Source organism: Zerene cesonia, chromosome 13 (assembly GCF_012273895.1).
Source record: "Zerene cesonia ecotype Mississippi chromosome 13, Zerene_cesonia_1.1, whole genome shotgun sequence".
In the NCBI taxonomy this organism is placed as follows: domain Eukaryota; kingdom Metazoa; phylum Arthropoda; class Insecta; order Lepidoptera; family Pieridae; genus Zerene; species Zerene cesonia.
The window spans coordinates 7,247,426-7,269,118 of record NC_052114.1 but is presented as its reverse complement, the minus strand read 5'-3'; the positions used below and the strand labels follow the sequence as shown (position 1 = coordinate 7,269,118).

Below are 21,693 nucleotides of genomic sequence, written 5' to 3'. Positions count from 1 at the left end.
TGGAATATGCAGCCTATAGAACTATTAGTGACTCTTATTATTTCAGTAAAAGAAATGGGTCAATTCATCGGTTCTTTAAACTTAATTATGCCAAATAGCGATTGTAATCATTTAGCATAACCAGGTTCAAAAATTCAAAATCAATCTTATACGAGTGTGCTAGTGGATGATAGAACTTACCTCTTGTGGTGGTACCTCATAGCATAATGTTCTTAAGTCTATAAATTTCACCGAATCTACGCAAGGAAGATAAAACAAAAGGCCGGGACCAAATGGGCGGTTTTTATGTACTTTTCCATTTCTTAGAATAACTGCTCTTTCAAACTGTCGACTAACCTTAAATTAAACAATTATATGATAATCAATCTTCACCATGAATGATTATTATAATAAATCAAATTATTAAATCTTACTTACCACAAAAATGCAAATCAGTGATAAGGGAAATGCAATAACAACAAGAATAAGCGATAGAAATATTAAAAACTTCTCAATTAGTTTTTCTTTTCCTGAAATCGGAAATTCGTTTAAATAAAATAAAATATTTGAAAACCTCTAATACAAGAGCACGTAAATACCTATATTAGTTTGTAAGCGAGGTCGTAATATTCTGGGAGAGTTTTTTTCTACGTCTGGAATCGTAATCGGTGATGTCGATGGTAAATTGTTATTAACATTCTTTTTAACAGCCTTTTCCCCATTTTCACTGGAAGATCTCATTGTAAAATTAAAAAGCAAAAATCAAAATGGTTGACCATGACTTGGGTTTTCCACTTTTTGACATTCTGATAGCTTATTGACAGCATGAATTTAAATATTTTACTAAAGAGAATCAATCGAATTTTTATTGATGGGGTATTTCAATTGGAAAGGGAAATAATATTGTTGTGCTTTGTTGTGCAGCGAGAGAGTTTAAAGTCTGCAAATATCTGAGCTGAAAAAATTATTAAAATAAATACTACTAATTAACAGTAACGTATTATACTCATATCGATTTATGTTATATTTACAAGCATAGTTTTAGGATGTTGCATCATAATTTTTGAGGCCTCCTTGAGATTTTCAGCTGCTTTTATTTCACCTTCTGCTTCAATTATTTTCGCTTTTGCGATACGAGTGCCTTCCGCTTCTGCGGCCATAGCTTTTTGTAATTCAAAAGGTAACATTACATCTTTTCTGTGAATATTAATTGTGTTATTGTGCTATTTAGATTATTGTATATTTACAGAGAAAACAAATGATTACTGTTTTCGTCAACTTAATCATAATGTAATATGAAAAAACGTTGAGATATTTTGAAGAGTAGAAAAAAATTGTTCACGAGACGGGATTCGATTGCCACGGTTCAGCGAATGACGTGGGTTCGATCGTGCCTCGTGATAATTTTTTTTCTATTCTTTAAAATTGTTTAATTTTCAAAGCATTAGAATGCTATTGAACTAAAAATTAAAAAGTTTACATTTCAACTCGTTCAACTCCAACACCCCATTCGGCTGTTCCTTTGTCTATTTCTATTCTCAGAGCATCACTTATTAGCACCCTATTTGATAGTAGATCTGAAAGCGTGTATTGCCCCAAAATGTTTCTAAGTAGCGCTACAGAAAGAAGTTCAGTCGAACGTCTGCAAATCAAATTTGGTAATGAAATGTGCAATGTTAAATAATGGCTACTATGTTAACTCAATGTTGATCTAATTGAGATTGAATTTGTAGGATTATTCCTGACTAGTAGTACTAAGTATGTTTCTACAATTTAATTTAATTCTAGTTTATATTTCCTCTAATTTCAGCTTAAAGTGGCATCTTTGTATGTGCAGCAAGTGTGTGAAGTACCAGATGCCCTATATCAATTTGCTTTCTAAAATATAAAAATATAAAATGATACTTGTGAGATTGAACATTCAGTAAGCTGCACAAAGGATTCATGACATGAAAATATACAACCGCATCAACGCTAACCGTTACAGAATCTTTTGTAAGAATCTGAAAAAAGATAGAAAATAAAGTACTTTAGTGTTAGAGGGTTCGAAGCTTTCTGCAGAAATTGTCAAACTTACTGTCTTATGAATAAAATCAAATTCATACGATTGGTAACACATCTAGATACGAATATAAAATGCTACGTAAAAGCCGAAACATATAAGTGCTATAGTTTCTCTGTACAGTGTACTATAAAATGCCTGAGGGAACGCTGCCAAATTATGCAGTAAGAAAAAAATCATATTCAGTATTCGTCTATGTTGTGTTTCAGTGCTCAAACAAGGTTATAAAATTAGGTTATTCATTAAGTTTTAAGTAGGTAAAATGAAGCAATACTTACTTCTTGCGGAGGTAAATTAAAGGATTGTGTTCTCATGTCTATGAAGACCACGCTGTCGGTGCATGGTACAAGCCAGATGATACCAGGCCCGGCAGGAGAGTCACTCCTAACTCGACCAAAACGTAGTATTACAGCTCTTTTGTATTGTTTTACAACCTAAAATATATTCTATACTATACCTAATATAATTGTAATCCGTGGACAAATTGATTTGAGTTACAGTACTACAACTACTTAATTCATCCTTATTTTGTTTTTTTTCTACAATGTTAATAATTGTTACTTACTCTAAAACAAAATATAATAGCAAAAGGGAACAGCACGAGTGTTAATATTGCGAATAATGTGAAAATTCTTTCTAAAAGAGTCTCTTTACGAATTTCTGAAATAAAAGTGTGTATTTTATTTATATAACCTTCGTTTTTTTAAATTAATAAAATCTTAGTTGTTTAGTGACTTCACCTGTAAGATCTATTTTAGATCTACCAGTTCTTATCATTTCGTAGGACAAAGAGTAATTGAAAAAATCATAATATATCACCTATATAAGTAAAAATGACGTATTCAGTAAGTCAAATAAATGATAGATTTATTGTCATCAGATATCACTCAAAGTGACTTTAAAATATTACAACTTACCATGTAGCTTAACATTAAATAAAAAAATAAACTCTTAAATATTGAAAAATAGTTGTTGTCCGGTATCAAATAAAACAAAAGTTATACAAAATATAACAACATACATTTGCAAAACCTGCGAATTTGACTAGATAAGACTAGAAGGTTTTTACTCGTTATATAGCATTAATTTCAGAATTATTAAATTTCGAAATCTATCCGTCCGATAATAGATAATAAGACTATATGTCCGAATTATTCGTATCAAAACATAACAAAGTGAATGAAACCTTTTTAAAATAATTGTTTTCCATTTTCTTTCACACAATACGTCTTTATAATGTACTAAAATATTTAACATAAACATATAATTAAAATTAAATAGGCAATTGCGAATGAGCTACGCTTGGACCGGCCCCGCCACTCAGAAAAGTTTTGAGAAAATCCATTGGGAAAGGGAATATTATTGTCGAATTCTTCTCTGCTGAAATCGTGTTTAAAGATTGGAGATACCGCAGCTGAAACATAAAAATGTGCATAAACATTTGTAAAAAGCTGAAAGTTCCATTAATAATAATCTCCACAATTTCATAATTGATATACAATCCAATGATAGAGTACCTCTTCGTAAGAGTGATATTTTCTTAATACATTGTACACCTACCACATTTATTGCAACCAAAAAATCATCTTATTGAATATTATTGTACCATCTGTGTAAAAATAAGACATAAATTTACTTGTAAAGCCATAGGGTTATCAATCATAACCAGGGACGCCTCTCGTAAGGCTTTAGAAGCCTTGATTTCTCCCTCAGCAGCAATGATTTTCGCCCGAGCCTCGCGGTCCGCCTCGGCTTCCGCGGCCATGGCACGTTGTAATTGCACCGGGAGACGAACGTCTTTTCTGAAGCAAATAATTCGATTTATATTCGCTACGAATTTACGTTAAGCGTTAAGCAATACATTAAAATTTTTAAAAAATTGCTTAATTCGTGTTTATTATTCATATAAACCTTCCTCTTGAATCACTCTACCTATGTTTTCAATAACAACTCCGTCTAAATCCGTCGTATAGTTTAACTATCTAAGCATACGTACATATATAGTGACAGACGCGGGAAGCGACTTTGTTTTATACTATGTAGTGATTACGTTACAACCGAATTTAATCAAATTTGTACACCGTGTGTCTGTTCAAACTTTAATGAACGATAGTTTATATAAATTCAATTAGGATAAATGACAACCCGCACCATAGATTATACACTTATATACTGGTAATACCCACACAGTGCCGGAGCGTACATCCCCACTAATATTATAAATGCGAAAGTAACTCTGTCTGTCTGTCTGTCTGTTACGCTTTCACGCCTAAACCACTGAATCAATTTTTTTGTAATTTGGAATGAAGGTAGAACGGTACTTGAGAAAGGGCATAGAATAATTTTTATCGAGAAAAAATGGTAGAAGGAGTTGAAATAGGGAGATGAAATCGATATAACCGAATTCCACGCAGGCGAAGCTGCGGGCGGAGAGCTAGTCTAGTAATAAATAGATAATAAGAGCATTTGCACAAAAAATATACACCAATTGCTGAAATTTAAAATGGGGATTCTTATAATATAAAAACCCGTAAGTGTTAGCTTGAACTAGTATAAACAAGGAATATTCAAGATGTACGCACATTTCAACTCTCTCCACTTCCACTCCCCAGGGATCTGTTGCTTCATCCAAGTTGGCTTGCATCATGTGGCTGATAGCCTCTCGGTCTGATAGAAGCTGAGCCAGGTCTCGCATGCCCAAAACGTTTCGCAGTGTTGTGGCAGCTAAAAGTCGGGTTGAAGCGCTATAAAATTATAAAAAAAAGTAATATTTTCTTTCCAGATTAATTAAGAAAGAAAATTTATTACATAGAATCTGTTTAATGTTTAGATATTTAAATTAATGATTCAAGTTGCGACGAAAAGGCTAAAAATTAGATGGAGGCTAAAAATTAATAAATACGCGTGATTACGATTAATGTAGTCGTGAATACCAGAACGCTAAAAAGTGCAAGTCTTTCTGTTTCATTAATAATTATGTAGTATATAATGACTCCGAGTCGAGTCCGAGCAACTTGACTGGATGATTAGGACTTCAGTAGTCAATCAGATTGCTCAGTTAGTAAAAAAATCGTCCCTTGGCATGGTGTTAAAACAAAAATTTGTCAATTTAACCCCTATTGTGGTTGAATCATCAGAAAAGCGAAGAAAACCCTTATGTTATTGTTACCGATAAAGACAGGGAAATGGAAATGTTTATGTCACTTAGATGTAAAAACATGTTAAAAGTGTAGTGGACTAATATGAAAGTTATCTCACCTATAGTCGGCAACTCTGACGACTGCATTTAAAGGCTCCTTTATTCTATAATACACAACAGCATCCACAGCTACGGTAACTGAATCTCTTGTCAAAACCTAAAGAAACAATTGAGGTTTGTAATTTTTATTTACTATATATTCGATGTAGCTTATATATAAATATTTCAATTTCTAAATCAATGACCTAACCTAATAATAATGAAGAAAAGCAATAAAAACATTGTAATAGAGGAAAGTACATAAATTCGCCAATAAAATATCATAAATCATAAATTTTCGATTACAGTTGAATTTGTAAGTGTAAAATCCAACGTATTATACCCGGGCATCAATCTATTGGACAAATGAGGTCGCCGCTGCGCGGTGTCTGTTAGCAATTTCAGCGATATTCATCGACATGTTTAAATAAACATTGTTCACATAAAATTAATATGTCGTATATTTAAAATAACGTTTTAGAATAACATTGTTTAATGTTCTAGTTTATTAATACACCAATACAAAATAATTAAAAATCCAAAAACAATACAAAATAATAATTAATAAACAAGTGAAATGCGAACTTAATTTAAAATATAAAAGCAAGTTTGCCTGAAACACATGAAATACAAGAGAATGATCAAGAGCTAAAATGTGGTATACTTGAAAATTTTATAAACTTTCCACTCATTCGAGTGACTAGTGTTATAATCTTCGTATGATATTAATAGACGTTTTATTAGTTTTTCTCTAGACAATTGGTTTACATCGAACAATTGTTTGTTCGTCTTAAAACTTTGATTGACGGTTTACAGCCGCATCAATTAAATGCGAACGGACGGCATTTGGGTTAACTGTTTTCAATACCAATGCCTCGCTGGCCATGTGGCGTTATATTTCAAAAATAATGCGACACAATTACTGAATGAAAGATTGAGTTATCATTATTTGTAAAGAATTATTTTTGCAATAAGCTGTGGCTAATCGGGTGTTTTTAATATAACGAAAATTATATAAAGCGCCATTGTGTAAATTGTTTATAGATGTGGATTCTATTAGTATTCTATGTGTAATAAAGAACGGGTGGAATAAACGAGAATAGAGGAGAAAATAATTTACGGGACGTTTATGATTTTTTTAATAGTCGAAATTTTTGCGATTGATTGGGAAGGGATTTTTATTGTATAGTCTTATTCTATTTATTTTTGGCACAGTGCTGAATTGATGTGTGGAAGTTTAAAAATTAATCTGTTAAAAATTAAATTTAATGCTGAGACATTTTGATATTTAAAATATGATGAAAGTTCAATCAAATTTCCATTTAAGTGTTGGAGGTTACTAAATGGTAGGTAGTAAATAGATACTTGTCAACAAAAAAGTGAAGTTTGTAGAGAAAGAATATACATACTTCTTGAGGAGGTACGTCAAATGATACAGTGCGAAGATCAACTTTTCTATAAGTATCAATGCAAGGCAGAACAAAAAATAATCCTGGACCCCTCGCTCCACCCTTTCTTAACCTGCCGAGGCGGAATATGACAGCTCTTTCAAATTCTTGCACTACCTGAAACGGAGCAAAATTAAGAATGTAATTTATCGTTTTGTGTCCTTAATATCTCTTAAGTGGATGATTCCATAATCTCTATAACCATAGAAAGATTTAAACGTTCATAAAATATAAAAAGCCATCTAATTCACACAGATTATCTTCATTATAACGAAACAAAACTTATAACAAAGAGTATTTATTTATAACAAAATAAGAGTTACTTATAAATATTAAAATAAACATACTGCTTTTTAAAGTAGGTAATAATATAATCAACAGAGTAACAGCTATAAAACGCAAAAAAAGAAAATATGAAATTCCTTACCTTAAAGCATTCAAACAACGAAAAAGGAAAAGTAATGATGACAAGGAGGAATGACATTAACGTAGCGAACCTCTCAACACAACCTGCTGCTTCTGGATTGGCTATTGAAAATAATATTCATATTAAAATACATTTCTCTGATACATTTTGCACTATTAGCGAAGTAACGAATTGACGTAACCGATTTAGTATGATTTATTGGATGCAGTTCTGCGCGCGTATGCGATGTTGTTCGGACGATAAGATCCATAAATCTTTGCCGTATTTAATTCTCAAGTATTTCGCATGGAGATAGTAATGCAGTTTATTAAAAATTATTTTCACATATTCAACACACATTCTTAAAACTTACGTTTATGGCGTGTTAAAATCAAAAACATGAAGTCACTTACGCATCTGTATCGTAATAGCGCAAGAAGTACCCGTATCACAATCTAAAATATTCAAAAGTTTCATTAATTAACAGCAAATCTGTTTCACATCAAATTTTTACCTTAGAGATATTACTCACGACTGGGCATATCGTCTCGCCTAGAATTGAACGACCTAACTTCTCTGCGCATTGTGTAATGATTATGACCAATTAACTTCTACGGAGAAAGTAATGATTTACGTTCATAACAGTGTATAACTCGGCCAACGTTCACAGACTGCGCTGACATACAGACTAACTTACTGTCAGAAGAGACCGCTTGTTTACACGACCCAAAAACAACATCGTTTCCAACTAAAAATATCAATTACAATACGATTCGTAGTAAACGATAGATCGTCGAATTAGTTGCGTTTAAAATTTATTTACGTATTTCGAGGTAGCACTCCACTTCGCCCGAGTCCTTGTCGTAGCAACCGAAATCCATTTGCAACGTACAATACGATGAGCGCATTGACTAGTTTGTGAATCAATCAATATTAAGTGGCTGCTGTCTGGTCAATGCGGTGTCTATATCTGTACTAAGGTGGGCACAGAACATGGTGATGACGTTAAAAATAAATAAACAACGCACTTTCCATGTCGTCGCGGTGCGCGACCGCACAGGGCGCTGTGGTGCTCCAGATTGTTGGCTGCGGCTATTGTAGCTTCCCTTCATGCATCATTTGAGGATGTTTAGATTAAAACCACGCTATGAGTGTTTGTATTAAAGATAATCTATAATATCGACAAGATGCAGACATTATTAAATAAATGGACGTATACAAGATATTTCTGGATGAGGTTAAGGCTCCGCATTAAATAAAAACGGAAGGTGATAGATACTCATTTACCTGGAGATTGTGGTTATAAGAAGGTCAATTAATTTATTGACTTTAATTTATGTACTAAATTTGTAAACAGAAAGAGGAGCACAAGTAAACAACCGCTCTCGGATAGTATCCTAAATATCACACAAAGGTCAGTTTACTGTAACATTTATGGACGTATCCAAGAGATAAACTTAAAATAAAACAAACAACAAAACACACCAATCAATGTTATTATTTACGGTATAATGCCTCCTCTACGCGTTTTTAAAATCCATTTTCTAGAGACGACTAAATTGCATCGTATCAGTGCGAATAATAAGTTTTTAAAATGTGTCATTAAGCATTTCGTTTTTGGGTGGATTTAGCCGTATCGGTGTCTACCCTGATATTTCATACGATAACAGTATATTTATTGAAATTTTAAACATCAGGTAAATCGTAATGGTATAGCTACAAATAGCTACAATACATGCAAAAATATTTTAAGAGACAATAATTTGTATGAAATATGAAGAAGATGTATCCATATTTTTATCTTTGGTTCTTATTCACTTATCATAACCAGTTTAGAAGCTATGTACTTTATGGTTGTTCTATTAAAATTCACCCAAGCGAGGTACACACCGACTGACCTTTTACGTGGTGCTAAATGCGTTTCCGTTTGATTCGCAGTTAATCTTTTTAGTTAAATAATAAGATATATAAATCTCTTACTACATAAAGTAATATAATTAGAAACTCCTCCACTTTGAGGTCAGTTGAAAATTAATTATAATTTATAGCAGACATTACGTTACTATTTTCTTTCATTTTCTTTTATTTTCTTTGATTTTCTTGCATTTTTAATAAATGCTGACTGTACCTCTAAGGTACTTAGGAAGTATTTAAAATAATTCGTTAGTTACTAACTACTTTTCAAAATGAGGAAGCGTTAAGTAAAATTTTATTGTAAAGATGTGGTTAATATAAACATAAATAGAATGATAAATATCTGGATTAGTCAATGACGCAGTAAGCCTTTAGGGGGTTCTGTATACAAATTTATGGGGGAGGAGCTCTATGATACACACGTTAGGGAGCCCCTGACACTGGGGCTCCTGCGATCAGACAAAGGTAGTCGACCCAATGGTTACAAGGTTTTAATAAGGTTTTACTTATAACAATTAGGTCCAAATATAAGTTGACTTTCAATCTGTTGTTGTAATTGAAATTATGTATTGTGATTATAATGGATTGCTCTGCAATAACAATTACAATAGTCTAGACTGTAGATGACTTACAAATGATGTTATATAATTATTAACAAACATTGAATGAAAATGATACATCGCTGCTCGATTGTGTTTATTTTAACTTCTATGTTTGGAGATTTTATCATTAATTATTTTTTGTTGTATAATTTAGATATACAAATGCTTGTATGTAGTTCATGCGATGTTTATTAAGTAAAAATTGGTTTTGAATATGTATATTTGAGAAGCTATCAGATAAATATGTTCGTTATATTCGATTATACATAAGTACTGGCTAGTACCTATTTATGGTTTGGCTAATAAAATATTTCTCTAGAAATTTAATGTAATCTCTTGCTGTTGATATAATACTCATGGATCTTGTATCATAGTATTTAGGTTACAGCTGCATACGTCTTGAATGCATCGAATTGGTTATTTCAACATTATATTGTTGTACATAATAATTGTTTCATACTAATAAACATTTTAAAAATTAGGCCACATAATCACAGAAAGGTCTAACAGATAATCTTCTTCGTTTTTGGAAACGTCGGTTAATGAAATAAATAAGTATACGCTACAAATTGAGAATATTACGTCGTTAAAATAAAAATGTTCTATGCTTCTTAGGAAGCCAAGAACTTTAAAACTTTCAGGTTATGGAGGGGCCCTTTAAATACTTAGGTATTGGAAGCTGTCTAGGCTAGAATAGAACATAAGCGTCCGTGTTTCTGTGCTATTTTGGTGCCATGTTGGTGAGTGTTATTTTATTATTATTTTGTGATAATTTCTAGAAGATTTAGTGTTTATATATTGTTGTAATAATATAACAATAGTAAATAAAGTACGTTATTTTTTCGTTCACGTTCACAACTTCTTATATTATGCCAATTGATTCTGACAAGATTTGAGAATAAAATTTTACACGACGGCATGAAATCTGTTTTATCGTCTCTTTAAATTAATTATCAGAAAAGCAACTGAATACTACTCATTTTCATAATAATAATAGTAGATACATATAAACCATAACTAACATAAATAATAAGTAAATTTAATAACTGGCTTACATATTATAAAGATTTTTTTCAGACGTACCTATACTAAAAAGTAAAAATTAAATTACTCGTGATAATACCCCCAACAAAATAAAATATGTATGAAATATATATTATATTTATATTTTTATTATAATTTTATACATTTATATATTTGGAAATGTGTTTGATTGCATTATTTTGCTCAATATTGCTTGGGAAAATTTCAAAGATATTTTATATCTTCTAGCTTATGACGTTCCTTGCTTCTATGGGAGTTGCAATAGCGTTGCCGATTCAGTACAATGCTATTTACCATTCCCCAGCCGCCGTCCACGCTCCGATAGCTGTTCCGGTTGCTGTATCTAATGTAAGCTTTATTTTGTACTAACTGCGACCCGCGGTTTCACCCGCTTAAGTCTGTATCCCGTGGGAATAACGGGATAAAAAGTTGCCTATATGTTATTACAGTTATCCAGCTGTCTACGTACTAAATATTGTAAATTTTATTGCAATCGGTTAAGTAGTTTTTGCGTGAAAGAGCAACAAACACACACACATCCTTACAAATTTTCGCATTAATAATATAAGTAGGATAGTAGGATTAGCTTTTGTTTGCGGCTTCGCACGTGTTATATCGGAGTACTTTAACAGTTCTTATTTTACACATAAACCTTCTCCTTGAATCACTTTAATGGCTTTATTTTTAATAGATAGTATTAAAAATAAAGCCCATCAAAATCGTTATTGTATTGTAATAGGAGTGTTGGTTCTGGATGTTCCATAGGATCTCCTATATGTTCCTTAAGTTAATCTAATCTAAAATGTAAGTAGTATGAGTAAGAAGTTCTTATACATGCAAGATAAGAAATACCCAAATCAATTTTAAATAACACTCATAAGTTTCTGTTGTCCAGTGATCTTTTTATGTTTTCCAATCTCTATTTATTCTGATCGTGTGTTCTTATGACCTAAATATCAAATACCAAATTAATATAATCGTAGACAACAGAATATGTCATAATTTGCTTTATGGGAGAGATTCATAAAACTTAATAAACATGCCTTAAATTTTTGTTCAGTCGTATCCGAGATATGCTTTCAATTACGGAGTTAAGGATCCGCACACTGGAGACATAAAATCTCAACAAGAGGAGAGAGATGGTGACGTCGTTAAAGGTTAGTGCTTTTACAGTATATCTAGATGCTTACCTAGTGATAGAATAGTGCTGCTTGTCTAGTGCTATATAATGGACTACAAGTCTTTGTTGAGAAGGACTAATTATTTTTATCTTAAAGAAGTGTGAATATAAAACAGTTGATCCTTTGTATAAATAAAAAAATGAATATATAGATATATAGATAGAGAGAGAGAGAGAGAGAGAGAAGACTGAAAATATAATTTGAAACTAAGAGAAAATATTGCGTTGGTTCTTCAAATTTTCTTTTAAATTACGAATTTGGAAAGCCATCTCCACTATCAAGGTTCACAAATAAAAAGAACTTCAATTGGAATGCATATTAATGGTTAAAAGGAATTACACTTCACAATAATTAAATCATTCACGTTTTAGTATTAAGAGATTGAGTAATTAATACAGTTATGCTTGCATTAAATATAATCTTCTTATTATATCCAAATGTGAATGTTCACAGGAAGTTATTCACTAGTGGAGCCTGACGGGTCTACACGAACTGTATCTTATTTAGCTGATGACCACAACGGCTTCAACGCAGTTGTCCACAAAACTGGTTACGCCGTACATCCAGTAAGATTTAATTTTTGATGAAATTTCGTATCCAAACAGGAAATGAGCTGACTTGGGTGATAGTTTATTTTTTATTCCGATTAAATGCTCATTGGGTTAAAATAGGAATCTTGATATCCGGATAGAGTCGGGACGAGCGTCTAGTTGGAAATAAATTGGTGGCCACAATGCTGATATGTGTTCTAACAATATTCAAATATTATTACATTTTCTTTAATTTGCATGAGAGGGGAATCATCTGTCTACATCTGACATTTTTGATTAAATATATTATGGTTTTTATTAGTATGCATAGATGAAAATCGCAAAAAATACGTGTCTATAAAGTATCCAATCTGTTATAATAATGGAGGAGAACTATGAAGATAGATGTCCACTGTCCATATTTTATACTTTATATTCAATCTTATGTCATTTTATATTAATTTATTTAAAATGTAATAAATAAAATATAGTAATAATAAAACGCTAATTTTGGTATGATTATTGAGTTTAATTAAGCAAAGAATATTCGTATTTTAAGTCTCCGTTCATTCATGACATTCCAAAAGTGTGAACTTAAGGATACTTATCAATGGATTTCTAACAACAAAATGTAGTAAAGTACAGTATTATGGACGTAGAATAAAATTTATCGGTTATAAATGCCTTCATTTGCCCAAAAGTTATTTCAATTACGCCCACGGCTATTATATTCAATAATATTATACACGTTTCCTATTTGTATTATAATTTGTTAGCTTTTCGTGGGTTATATTTCAATTGATAGCTAAATTAACTATCTCTATTTATTAAACGTCAAATTGATATTTAGATAACAGATAAGATCTGATCGATTTCAAAATGTGTTGGAAACTTTATAACATCGTTGGACAATTAAATTGCGATTCGGGTAATGTAATTTGTGTAATAATCACGGAAATTATCATCGCAAAAAACTGTCGAATCGTTAAGTAATATCGAGATGAAGTCTAGGCAGTCTGTCACAAAGATAATGTTTTTTAGTTGGCACCGGTTACTAATTCTTCTTCTGTGTAACATTTCACAAAGTTGATTTCGTGATTATTGCGATCTTGGTTAAACAAAGCGCGTAAGGAAATTAACGGAATCGTGAGTTTCTAAATAGGCTTTGGATTGCTCTAATTTTGTTTGATAGTATTTTTATTTATCTGTTGTTTAACGAAAGGGATATTTTAACTACATATTTAACATATTATCATATGTTAGATTTAAAATTGTTTAATTTTTTGTATGTCTAAATTTACAGTGCATTAAAAATTATTATTTCCCAAATTTTTCTAGTTCATCTTTATATATAGCTTTAATCTTTTAATTTATTATATTTAATGGATACTGCAAATAAAAAATACAATATCTTTCAATGAAACTTCAATATATGAACATCATTTTTCTTTTCAGGTGCATACACAAACCGCTCCTATACATTATGCTTCCGCCATCGGAGTCTCTCCTTACGGCATTCATTAATTCCATAATAATACCTACTCATAATATCTTGAGAGTTTCATAATCATTAAATTTATTTAGGTATCTAATGTAAATGCTCATTTACATTGGTCTATCTTGCATTCTAGAATAATTCCAACGCGTTCCGTCCTTGTCCTGCATATGAGAAAATGTAAATAGCAACATACGTGCTTAAAAGCGCTCATCCAGTGTAAATGGAGCTTAACGCGATACTAGCATAGATTTATTACTATGTTTTAATTACATTACGAACAGGTGCTGTAATACCAAACATATACATTCTACTATTAGAAGTTTCTGCGAAAGCGAATGAATGTTGTAATGTTTTTTTTATTAAATTTCATTTTATTATAAATAATGAAACTTTGTAATTAAGTCGAAGGAAAAAATAAAATTTTTACTGCAATAATATGTGATATGGTAACATTCCAGTGTTTAACAACTTGTCTCATTTAAATCACGAATTCTTAAATATTTTAATATTTATAATACCAATAATAAAATCTCGTAATGTTTACACGTTTTATTTGTATCTCTCTACATCATTAATATTATTATTTAGTAGCGGTCGGCCCCAGCTTCGCCCGTGGTCAGATAAAACCACAGTTCCAAACAGATCAGTAATATTCATCAAACCTACTATATCAAAAGGTTGCCTGATGCCACCTGTCAACCTCCTTTTAGATAACAGTATGTAGAAATTATTTATATGGTGGTTATAAAAAAGCAATAACCAGGTTTAAAGGCTTGTTCCGTGTCAAGTAGGCAAAGTTCAATGACATTATGAAGCTTATAAGGTGCACTGGGTTTATGGTCCATTAAAATTTCAATTTATTCGAAACATAAAACTCTAGAAAAGCACATGCAAAGAATGAGATCTCCATCGAGTTGTTAATACAACTGGCTCATAAAATTTGCACCTACTAATACCGCCTCATACAAATGTGTGAATTCTAATACAATCTTACTAATATTATAAATGCGAAAGTTTGTATCCTTACAAACTTTGTGTGTGTGTTTGTTGCTCTTTCACGCAAAAACTACTTAACCGATTGCAATGAAATTAGGCAAGTAGACAGCTGGACAACTGGAATAACATATAGGCAAATTTTATCCTGATATTCCTACGGGATACGGACTTACGCGGGTGAAACCGCAGGGCGCAGCTAGTTTATATATATTTCTAAACTTTTAAAAGCTGTTGCTTTGTTTCTAGATTACCTTTTCTTCTTCACATTGGATGCACGTTGAAATTCATCATGAAAAGTAAATTATGAAGCCATTGTACTCTCATCTGTGCATTAAATGTGTTATCAATGATTAGATAGCGCCTCAAACAACGTGCTAAATATCTTAAGGTTACTTTTTATTTGTGTAAAAGATAAGAAAATTCTTTAAAACGAGTACACATCTCTAGAGTCACAAAGTAAGCGATGCTACTTAACTATTTGCTTACTATAAACAAGTTATGCGAAAACTTTTACACAACTCTTAAGGTTAACGAAATACGTATTACTCGTACTAACCTTTTACATCATCCATATCCCATATTGCTACATCGCAAAATTACAAGCGTACCAGCTCTGATTCATGATCGGCGAATTGCATTGTGTTATTGTAATTCAATATTTTTAAAAGAAACAATAAATCATTTATAAGCGATAAGGCCGCCTTCTGTACTGTATCTTCTTTTAGTATAAGTTTTGTGTTTTTGAGTTTCATGTTAAAATTGTTCGATATTATTTTTTTATAAAGACCCTTGTTAGAGGAAGTTTATTCTCTAAATTATCAAAATATACATTTATAAGAGTACAGGTATATGGATATAATATTGAAGGTTCACTATATTATAATATTCGTTTTGAATCCCTGTATTATTATTTTTTAAACAAAAATTAACAAATTTTTCCAATTTTAAAATTAGTTTCATTTTAGTAGGAATAACAATACAATGTTTTTTTTTAACAAAGGCGTAGGTTGTGACTTAGTTGGTTGAACTCATTTACTATTCCACAAAGGATTTTTTAATTATACGTATCAATTAGGCGCATAATTAATTTTTCCAAAGCGAGATTTTTGATAAATATTATTTTGGCTTAAAACAATTTTATTTGATAACTGTTTTTGTTAATATCTTAATATACAGTATGAGTGTAAAATAAACTTGTGATTTGGAATCTATTAGCAACAGGGGAAGTTTAATGGATATTGTTTTTTTTATGCTAAAATAACACAAACATACACACATACATAAATAAGAATATCGTTGTAACTTTGTATCACAGTAAACAGAACGAACCTTTTTACTGTATTTGCCTTTGTCTTATGAGTTCAGATTTTTATAGACATAGAACATGTAAATATTTTACTATATCATAATAACATAAACATATTTTTTCCAAGGTATATCTATTCACCTATATATATGAGCTAATAAAAAACTGGAAAGTTTATTTCAACCCGCTCATCTCAGGAACTGCTGGTCTAATTTGCTAAATGATCTCAGTGCAAGATTGTCAATTTATGGAACAATGCTTATAGGCTAAAAAACGTACGACATGCGTGAAACCGTTGAGCACAGCTATTCTAATATATTATGCCTGTATAATTACTTTAAAACGTGAAGTTGTAAACAGTAATAATTTTATCAACGCACCAAACAACATACTGTATAGTTCCATGGATTTGATAGGAAAGAAAATTATGTGGGCGAGATCTGTAGGAGTCTGCGGCAATGTCAAAGTTGCCGTATTTGTAGATTACATATAATGCCTTTCATTCTAATGTTTATGAACAAAATGGCGTCGGTACACAATATCCGCAGATTGGACCAACGATACGCTTTTAGGGGCATGAGATATTATCTACTTGGTGCTGACAGATTGTAGATATATCAAGTTGCTTTATATTTTGGTCTTTGATATGAGAAAATAGGTTATTTATACCATTTTGACATTTTAAGACGAATTTATTTGTTTCATGGTTATGTGCGTTTATAGCAATTATATTTTACATTCAGGTCCGTATCCTGGTTGCAAAAATGATTTGACTTAAAGTTATACAGTCATGAAGAAGAATGATCATGGTTTTCTTAGTATCAAATTCAATCTTCAATCACATGTATTTCTAATAGCAATTATTTGCTGTGGATGGTTGCTTCGTTATGGAACGCTCGATTGAAGTAATATAAAGTAATAATAATACCCTACTAGCCATACCTGTATTACACAGTCTTAGTTTTTCATTATCTTAACATAATAAACAATATTTTGTCATATACCAAAACTCTTAAACATCATTTATAATTTATAATCATATTTATAATCATTTATAATCCTTCTATTTAATCACTCCTTGAATAGCAAACAATAATATGCGCGACCTGAATTAATATCTACCGAAACAGTTCTTCAATTAGCCATAGATGTAATATGTTAATTCATCACCAGTATCCAATTAGGACAGACTACCTTTGATTTATGAGCTACCGTTAAGCGATATAAGACTACATTTCGTCGCCTCCCAAATGACCATTTCTTATCCTGCTACACCTAATGGCATGACATCAGCATACGGATATGGTTGAAATTACCTTCACCCACTATCTTTGGAGGCTTTAGTATAATTAAAAGAACGCCCATATTCGTGGACAGTCATGTCGAGGGTGACCGCGTTGGATCACACTTCCTGGAAGTGAGAGAAAGTGCTTATCAGTTATGGATGCTTGGTGTAAGGTAAGAAATAGAATTTTTTATTTTATATTAAATTTAAAAGATTTATGGAATCGTTTCCATTAATTGCGTAGATTTGAGAATGAGGATTGAGGGTGCAAATAGTAATAAAACATTATTTATAGCTTTCCGAGTGAATATATTTTGCAAATAAAAAAAAATCTTAAAAAATAGTTTAACAGCATAACATAAATTACGACGTAATGTACATATTTAGATCATACATCATCATTTTTATTTTTATTTAACAATTATGTACTTTCATATTTCTAAGTTCCGAAACATGTATGTACAATAAATTACAGAAATAAATTTAATACCTATTTGTTTACTATGTGTTGTAGTTCTTTACCATAGAGTATTTACACAATAAATGCAATGGAGTTAAGTACAGAAGTAAGTAACGAAAAGCTTAAAGATACGAATAACAATAATACCTATGTAATAAAAACTTGTCAACACTAAGTATAGTACGTACAACACTAAGTAAGTACCAATTTATTTTATAAAGCGCATATTAACTGTAAGAGGCCTAATCATTGTACAAGAATACATATACGGTGGTAATGATCATTAATACTGAACAAATCGTATGAGATCAAGCGGACTCAAATGAATGTGTATCATTACTCAAACCGACGTTAATATAGAAAAAGCTCTCGTAATTGATATTTATTGAATGGGCCCAATTTGTAACATTTATTATTTTTATGGAGATAAAAGGAAAATATGATTGGTTCCGTCATAGTTCCGTTTTAAAATCTTGGTCTTAATATATAAAAATCTAGTGTCATGATGTACGTTCCCAATGAACTCAACCGATTTTGATGAAATTTGACATTTTATGTGTAATTTGGTCCAACTTAAGATATAGGATAGTTTTTATTTTGATTAATTATCCCAATAATTTGAAATCTCAATATTTTCAATTATTACTCAGCCACAACAACGCGTGGCCGGGTATGCTAGTATTTTATAAATGTGGGAAAATGCTTTTCCAATCTCAAAAGAAATACAATAGCAGCATATATATACAATAGTTACATATTAATTGTTCCTAATAACCTATAAACGTCGGTTGCATAGAAGCTAAAATTAATGAAATCGTTTTCAGGTCACTCTCTGTCTGTTATGGATAAATTCTGCCATGGCGTCTCCTGTGAGACATCCACGTCTCAGCTTGGCTGCACAGGCACCTAATTATTTCTATAGAGGCAGTGATGGTAAGTTAAATTATTATTGATATAGGTATAGGCCGCAGGCCCATATCCTTTTCCTTACACTTCCCATTCCTTTCCTTTATTCCTCTCGGCCATCCTTTCTCAATCCCTTTCCAATTCGAAGTCGGCAATCCATTTGTAGAGGCGTATGGTATGGCGCCTCTCCAAATGTTCATGGGAGATGGAAACGCTCACCATCAGGCTACCCATCAGCTCCATTGCCGACGGTAAAAAAAAATTGTATTTCTAAGGCATAAGAAAAGTTTAAGGTAAGGTCCGATATCTCAATAAGAACCGTAAATGTTTTAACAAAGCTTTCTATTTAGTTTGATTTTTGATTCTCCATTAATATTCTACCGTACCAGCAGTTCTACAGAATTTTTTGAAATACACTGTTATCAAGGTAATTAAACATTCAAATTGAATTTTATGTATGTCTATTTTTAGGTACATACACATTTGGATACGATGTTTTGGACCCAGAGTCTGGCAATACCCAATTCAGAACAGAAGAACGGTATTCTAATGGAACAGTGGTGGGAAGTTATGGATACATCGATGCTTTGGGGAAGTCTCGCCGTTATGATTATATTGCTGACGAAAAGGGTTATAGGTAAAGATATTTAAATCCTTCACCTAAGTGTGACCTTTTTGGACTGATTGTTTACTTGAAATTAATTCTATTATTATTTTTAATTCATAAATATCATTGTGTCAGGCCAGTGCATAAAAAAGTTTTTATTCATTCAAGTATTGTTTTTTAGGTATGTTATAGAGTTAAAGGGACATTTTAGTTCATTTCACTACTCACTACTCGGGAATATTATCTCTATAAATATAGACCAAAGTTTTTACGATTCCCATGTTAAATCTTCTTTACATACTATGTACTTAATATTCTAAACAAATTTATTAAAATGCTTACATTTTACACATCGTGGACGTCATGTAGTATTAAAATACGTTTTGGCAATAAGAAGTAAAATGAGCAATAATTAATTTATTTTTAATTTTCTAGAGTTGTAAGTGCAAAGTTGCAACAGGAGCCGTATATTGCTCCGCCTGTTAATGTCATTGAGGAACCTTCAACTGAAGCAACTGTAGCTTGGACTAGACCTCCAAAACGAAAAGGTGTAAAAAAAGTATTTAATCCAGCTATCGAACGAAGAATATTTAATTCTTATCAACCGCTTACCCACTATTTATTATACTAGTGTACGTTTTGACAATTACATTTATTTATTGGAAACCGTTTTTTATTTATACCTCTAAAATGTCACTTATGTGAAAAATTTCGTTATGAGAAGCAATTACACATAGTACAAGAGCTCACTGCTCGATTCTGCAGGTTACTGTTTCTTATGAAATTAACGAGTGTTGAGTGAGAATGCACTCGGTTAATTTAACTTAACTTCAAACAATTGCAGTCAATTATTTAACCGTAATTAATCCCAAATAGCTATTCTTTACTTTATGAGATTCTAATAAGAAATAATATAAATGCGCCTAGATTTTTAATATAGCAAATATTCTTAGACATTTGTTGGCTTTAATAATTATTAAACATTCTGGTTTTGTGAGAAAAGACAATATTTAGCAATAGTAGTGGAATACCTATAAGTACACTCACTATACAAGACTGAGATTGTAGGAATAAGATTTTAGATCTTAGGTTTTTTTGTAAAAATAAACCTTCTTTCTGAACTTAATGTGTCAATGTTTGGTTCTAATGTCATCTAAATGTAATTATTTTTGTAATCCGATATTCAAGTGGAGCGAAATTACTTCAATTTATAAAACTCATGTTTATGTTTTATATGTTGATATTATCTTTATTCATGACTTCTGAGTTAAATTGTAAGTACCAGCAGTATTAGTTTAGATATATTAGCTCTCCGCCATTTCACGTACGTATAAAAATATTTCTTGAGTCATATTGTATAAATATGTAAGTTCTAACTAAATTTAAATATTTATAGCTTATCCAATAGAGAAAAAGCAAATTTTGGATGCCAATTTGGAATCAAAAGACGAAACGCGATATCCAAATGGTACTGTTGTTGGGAAGTACTCTTATAAGGATAAAGAAGGGAATCCTATACACGTTAAGTATTATGCTGACGACTCCAGCTATGGGTATGGTTGTTATACTCATTAAACCGTTTTTTTTTTATTGAAACTATTTTTGTGGGCCATTAGAACCAAGTCGATAAATTCTAATAACTGTGATAGCATTCTTTTACTACAGTTCGTATGTTTACTGAATGAACTAGATTTATACAATGGTAAAATAAAGTGATAGTACCTACTTAGAAGTATGGCAATTTATAATAGCTCTCAAGAATTTTCATGATCCTAAAGTGGTAATACAGTTCTTTCTTTCTATGGCCTACCTATCAAATGTTTCCGTCCAAAATTACTCTTATAAAACGTTGCTATAAAAGTTACCTATCTATGTTAGCAAAAGATTTGATATTGTTTCAGAGTGGAACTCAAAAGCTTCAAGATACTTGGTACAAATATTCCAGCAATACCGCAAGATAAAACAAATCTCGACTATTCAGTTAACACCGAATTCCCTTATAATATTTCCTCGGATGCTCTTCTAGGAAATAATTTAAAGATCGATAAAGATATTGACGTAAATGTTAAAAAACCAAAGCCAGATCGTAAGTTAGAATATGAAATTTATAGAGAAAATGAACTTAAACCAGAAAAATGCAACAACGAGAGAGTGCGTGTATATTACGATAAAAATAACAAGAGGAAAATTCGTAATGTCTTTGATCCTTATCAAACGTTTCGATTTTGTGA

At 31.3% G+C, this 21,693-nt stretch overlaps 3 protein-coding genes across 4 annotated transcripts; 2 read left to right on the top strand and 1 right to left on the bottom strand.

Moving 5' to 3' along the window:
* Positions 1 to 2,896: 2,896 nt before the first annotated feature.
* Positions 2,897 to 8,192, bottom strand: LOC119831235 (band 7 protein AGAP004871-like). 2 transcript variants are annotated; one of them, XM_038354525.1, is made up of 8 exons: positions 7,666 to 8,192; positions 7,547 to 7,588; positions 7,155 to 7,255; positions 6,689 to 6,844; positions 5,300 to 5,397; positions 4,624 to 4,785; positions 3,678 to 3,843; positions 2,897 to 3,455 (listed from the first exon to the last, which is right to left on the bottom strand). In XM_038354525.1, the coding sequence occupies exons 1-8, from the start codon at positions 7,715 to 7,717 to the stop codon at positions 3,315 to 3,317; spliced, it is 918 nt and encodes a 305-aa protein (XP_038210453.1). In that variant the 5' UTR covers positions 7,718 to 8,192; the 3' UTR covers positions 2,897 to 3,314. The 2 variants fall into 2 exon arrangements, with proteins under 2 accessions (XP_038210453.1, XP_038210454.1); XM_038354526.1 differs by lacking the exon at positions 7,547 to 7,588 and having other exon boundaries at positions 7,957 to 8,192.
* A 2,116-nt stretch (positions 8,193 to 10,308) lies between these two features.
* On the top strand, positions 10,309 to 14,236 carry LOC119831520 (cuticle protein 19-like). Its single transcript, XM_038354924.1, has 5 exons — positions 10,309 to 10,389; positions 10,922 to 11,041; positions 11,754 to 11,850; positions 12,328 to 12,440; positions 13,860 to 14,236. Exons 1-5 carry the CDS (start codon positions 10,384 to 10,386, stop codon positions 13,926 to 13,928), a joined length of 405 nt encoding a protein of 134 aa, XP_038210852.1. The 5' UTR covers positions 10,309 to 10,383; the 3' UTR covers positions 13,929 to 14,236.
* Positions 14,237 to 17,559: 3,323 nt separating this feature from the next.
* LOC119831322 (pupal cuticle protein Edg-84A-like) lies at positions 17,560 to 20,093 on the top strand. Its single transcript, XM_038354625.1, has 4 exons — positions 17,560 to 17,662; positions 18,774 to 18,882; positions 19,327 to 19,492; positions 19,898 to 20,093. The coding sequence occupies exons 1-4, from the start codon at positions 17,645 to 17,647 to the stop codon at positions 20,091 to 20,093; spliced, it is 489 nt and encodes a 162-aa protein (XP_038210553.1). The 5' UTR covers positions 17,560 to 17,644.
* Positions 20,094 to 21,693: the final 1,600 nt, after the last annotated feature.